Raw genomic sequence first — 5,005 nt, 5'->3', positions numbered from 1 at the left:
TCCCATTTTTTCCTGAAACCACTGTGTTTTTTTTTCTTAAACACCTCCAGGAATGATGACACCAAAATTCCCCCCCCCAAAAAAAAGCATTTTTCCCAAAACCCTCCAATTTTTCCAAAGAATGCTCAAATCTTTTCCCCCAAACCCACCATTTTTTTCCCCAAACCTCCCATTTTTTCCTGAAACCACTGTGTTTTTTTTACATAAACCCCACCATTTTTTCCTAATAAAACCCTTTTCCTTCCTAAAAATCTCCACTTTTTTTCCCCCAAACCCCCCATTTTTGTTCCAAAACCCCTTTTCCCCCAAAACATGCACATGGAGCCAACTGGGAGTCCCTTGGGTTTGGGGAGGGGGGAGGGCTGGGATCCCCCAGGTGTATTTTGGGGTCTCCCGGATGTATTTTTGCATCCTCCAGGTGTGTTTTGGAGGTATTTTGGAGTTCCTGGGGACTTTTGGGGTCCCCCAGGTGTATTTTGGGGTCCCTCAGCAGAACAAAGTGTTGTCTACGTGGTAGTTCATAACACACTGGGAATGATGCTGGTCCAGGTGCCTCCAGCTGCTGGAGGGTGCAGGGACAGTTGTGTTTGTGGCTCTTGGTCTGCTCATTCCCCGTTTCTGTGTTCCAGGATGAACCTCCCCCTCCTGGACCGCACAATCCCGGATTATTCCAGCTTCAACACTGTGGATGAATGGCTGGATGCCATCAAGATGAGCCAGTACAAGGAGAGCTTTGCCAGTGCTGGCTTCACCACCTTTGATGTAGTATCTCAGATGACTGTAGAGTAAGTGCCCAAAGCACAGGGAAAGTCTCAGCAGTTTAACAGCAATTGTTTGTTACTGAATTAGCTTTATTTTCACGTTTCGTGGTTTTACTTTTGTAGAATTTGTTGCTTTGTGGAGCCACTTTTAGTCTGTTCAGTTTCTGGAGGCTCCAGGCTTTGTGTCCTCTGTCTCTCTGCACTTGCAGAGTTCATCTCCACATCCCCACTGCGAGAATGAACACCCCCCAAGGGTCTCCAGAACCCCAACGTGGAACAAATGGAGAGTTCAGGTGGCATCAGACAGTTCTCCACCCACTCAAGAGCACATTCATACTCTGCAGTCCTCTTGGGTGTGTGGTGTATCAGGGATGGAGACAATGAAGTTCTGCCTAACAAAGGTGTCTGTATGTCCAGACCATGGAATCACAGAGTGGTAAAGGTTGGGAGGGACCGCTGGAGGTCCTCCAGTCCAACCTTCCTGCCAAACAGGACCCCCCAGAGTGCCTTGCTCAGGGTGGTGTCCAGATGGCTTTTGGATATGTCTGGTGGGGGGACACTTCACCCCCTCTCTGTGCAGCCAGTTTGGTGCTTGGTGACTGCACATCAAAGAAGTTCTTCCTCATGTTCAGGTGGAACTTCTTGGTCATCAGTTTCTGCCAGTTGCCTCTTGTGCCATGGCTTGGCACCCTCAGGCAGAGCCTGGTCCAGCCCCTGGCACCTCCCCTCAGATATTTACATTCCTTGATAAGATCCCCTCTTGGAGGGTGGTGACTAGTTTGTTCTGCATTGTCCTGCATCCACTAAAAACATCCTGCAGTGACAAATTCTGAGCAAGCTCTTTGGAGAAAGCAGCTGAAATCCATTTGTGGTGGGTTTGAAATCACTTGGGGCTCTGATGCCTCTGCTGAAAGGTCTGTGGCTGGTTGCACTTTGCTGTAGAAACCCTTAGAAAGGGCCAGGCATTAAAGCCATCTGCAAGTGCTGTGATGTCTTTGAGCCTGGTGACCAGGAATGATTTTGGAGTTGGTGCCTTAATCCAGATTTTAAATCTGCTAATGAGTCAGAATCTGTTCCCACAAACAGCCTTTTCTGGCTTTTTGTTCTTCTTTGCTGCTGGGAAAATCCCATGGCACTTCTGACTGTTTCAGCACATCTGTGGTACAACCCCAAGACCCTGGGGATGATTTTGGCACAATATTTTCTGTGTTCATACAACAGAAAGAGGGTCCACAAAATCTGAAGGGTAAAGAACTTTGACTAAAGAGAGACATCAGACCCACACTACAACCCAACCCTGCCTGGGTTGTGCTATTTTGAGTGTCTAACAGTAAACAGTTCTGCAGGCAGTCGAGCCAATGCAGCCTGTTCTCTCACAGACATCCTCAGTGTCCCTTAAAACCACTTCTCCCAATCCCTCACTACATCCCTCACAATGCCTTCCAAGTGCCTTCACCACAATCACAAGGGCGTCCTCAGCTCATGTCCCACCAGATTTGACAAACCTCCCTTCCACATTCCTCACCTCCTTGGCTGGATGTTTAACAGAGGGAAGGACAGTCCAAGTCCTTTTCCCTTGGCAAATCATGGTGCAACTATTCTTGACACCACCACCTGATGTTTACCTGGTCTTTGCAGAAGTCCATAGTCATGGAAGTGGAGCTGCTGTTTTGTTCAGACTTGGACAGCCAGCAAAGGGTAAATGTTTCCTGAAGACTGATTTGGTTCCCCAAATCCCCACATGGTTTCAACACTGGAAAGGTTTCTTACTGGTTGCCTTCAGGCTGGGACACCTGGGCCACTAAATTATCTGCCAAGAATCCCAGACTGGTTTGGGTTGGAAAGGACCTTAAAGCCCAACTCATCCCACCCCCTGCCATGGGCAGGGACACCTTCCACTGTCCCAGGTTGCTCCAAGCCCTGTCCAACCTGGCCTTGGACACTTCCAGGGATGGGGCAGCCACAGCTTCTCTGGGCAACCTGTGCCAGGGCCTCCCCACCCTCACAGGGAGGAATTCCTTCCCAGTATACAATCAAATATCCAATGTCCAAGGCAGAAAGCTGGGAATCACAGGGCTGTGCAGAGCCACAGTCCTATCCTGGTTTACAGAAATGAGTTAAGAATTTTTTTCACCTTTCCTTGGAGCTCCTCTTTGCTCTTCTTTGCCCATTGGCTTCCACTCGAAACCAGGCAAAGGTTTTGCCACACTTCCCCTTAAAAGTCTGTTCCTAACACTCAAGGAGAAAAGGCACCTGACAATCCCCAGAGTCAGGTGTGGGTCATGTCCATCCATCCCCTGATGGGAAGAACATCTGAAGAATTCATGACTGAGGTTTATCCCCCAGGAGGGAGAATGCAGAGGGGAACAAACACAGCTGGAGCCACAAATGGGACCAGTTTAGAGTCACACTCACCCTCTTGCCATGACCTTTATTTCTCCCAGATGCCCAAAATCTACAAAAAACAGAAGCACTCCAAAAATTAGATTACCATGATTTAACACAGAGCACAAGTACAAAAGTTGATCATTTCATGGTCCTGCCAGATGAAGGGAAAAGCATCAAGAACAGCACATCATCTGCACAGCAGGAGTGAGATCCTGTCCTGAGGGACAGGACACCCTGGTCCTGTGTCTCCAGGGGTGGAAAAAAGGTGTCACAAAATGAAAGAGAATCCAAACAAAATGGCACAAGAGTAGAAAATTCAAGGCAAGTTGACTCAGCAGAGCCCGGGGCGTTTGGTTTCACAGTCTCTGTTGAGGTTCCAGGACTCTGAGGGTGCTGCAGGTGGGTAGAAAATGCAAAGATTGGAGGATAAGCCAGAAAAAGTAAAAGAGTAGAGGTTCCACGGGGTTTGCATCCATTGGTTGCATTCATGGAAGAAATCTGTGGAGACTTCAGCTCCCTTCTCATGGAATCACAGAATTACAGAAGGATTTGGGTTGAAGGGGACCTTAAAGATCATCTGAAATATCATCTGTGATCTTGTCCTGTTGTGAGAAAATATCTTCTGATGTTTGTGTTTGTTTTCTTTTCCTCCCAAAGGGACATTCTGCGAGTTGGGGTCACTTTAGCAGGACACCAGAAGAAAATTCTGAACAGTATCCAGGTGATGAGGGCACAGATGAACCAAATTCAGTCTGTGGAGGTTTGATGGCTGCGTGTCCTCCTCCTCCTCCTCCTCTTCCTCAAGGCCCTGCTCCCCTTCACCCCTGTAATGTCCAAGCTCCAGTTCTTGAGTGTTCTGCATGGACCAGAGACAGGCAGCTGCTCTGAGGATTAGGGCAGCAGGAAGGAACACCCTGTCCTCAAAAAAAGGTCGCCAAGAGCTTCAAGAATTTAAGTAATGGAAAAAGGGAACAAAAGGAAAAAAAAAAAAGACAATTATTTTGAAAAACAAAAACAAAACAACAAACTATGAAATATTTTTAAATAATAATAAAGCAATTGCATTCTTGAAAAGGGCTCCAAGACCAATGGGAGTCTCCAAAGGAAGAGAAAAGAGCAGCTTCATGTTTCCCCTTGCACAAGGCTGCTGCAGCTGGGCCCAGGCACCTCTGGAGAGATGAGACTTTTTCAGGAAGAGGAATGCAAAGGAAGGCCACAGAAGCACATCCTTTCCTCTCCCATGGGCTGTGGCTCTGGGAATGGCGTGCAGCCCTCCCCCAAAAGCCCCTGTGAGCAAATCAGAGGGGGAAGAGCTGAAGCTCTTTGGTGCTGTGGAGTGCATCTCAGAAACTGGTGGACTTCTTCAAAAGCTGAAGACTTTTTTTTTTTTTTTCTAAAAAAAAAAAAAAAAAAACCACCACCCACACAACAAATAAACCAAGACTTAGAGGAGGCTGTTTCCAACAAACGAGAAGGAATCTGTAACGCCTTGGGGTGGGAGGGGGGGGTGGGGATGGGGGAAAAAAAAACCCGGTCCTTTTTTTACATCTCTTATTTTCTCTTGTCATGGAACAGTTTTGTGAGTGACAGTTTCCTAAAGGGTCCGTCCATCCACCGTCCAGTGGCATCGTGTCTCATACATATCATATGCACAAGACTTTTAGTGATGTCTTTTCTAGATGCCAATGATCTTTTCCCCAGAGGACTTCCCAAGTGCAGTATGTAGTAGTTTTTGATTACAAACGCTGACGTGTACCTTTGTTTTCCGGTTGTCATTGCTGGGAGATTTTGTCCATTGTTTTGTTAACACCCAGTTTGTGAGTCTGAGGGTTGGAAATTTTTTCGGTTAGTCGGTT

The 5,005-nt window shown here is 47.3% G+C and overlaps 1 protein-coding gene across 2 annotated transcripts in view; it reads left to right on the top strand.

The window, feature by feature from the left end:
- The window catches only part of LOC108505737 (ephrin type-B receptor 2), a 28,100-nt gene extending 23,530 nt beyond the window's left edge, over positions 1 to 4,570 (top strand). For both annotated transcript variants that reach the window (XM_017832021.1, XM_017832020.1), the window contains exons 10-11: positions 630 to 785; positions 3,807 to 4,570. In XM_017832021.1, the coding sequence (XP_017687510.1) occupies positions 630 to 785; positions 3,807 to 3,915 (265 nt within the window). In that variant the 3' untranslated portion in view covers positions 3,916 to 4,570. The remainder of the gene's footprint in view (positions 1 to 629; positions 786 to 3,806) is intronic.
- Positions 4,571 to 5,005: the final 435 nt, after the last annotated feature.

Source organism: Lepidothrix coronata, unplaced genomic scaffold (genome assembly GCF_001604755.1).
Source record: "Lepidothrix coronata isolate B3197 unplaced genomic scaffold, Lepidothrix_coronata-1.0 Scaffold198, whole genome shotgun sequence".
Taxonomy (NCBI): Eukaryota; Metazoa; Chordata; class Aves; order Passeriformes; family Pipridae; genus Lepidothrix; species Lepidothrix coronata.
This window is presented reverse-complemented; position numbering and strand designations above follow the sequence as displayed.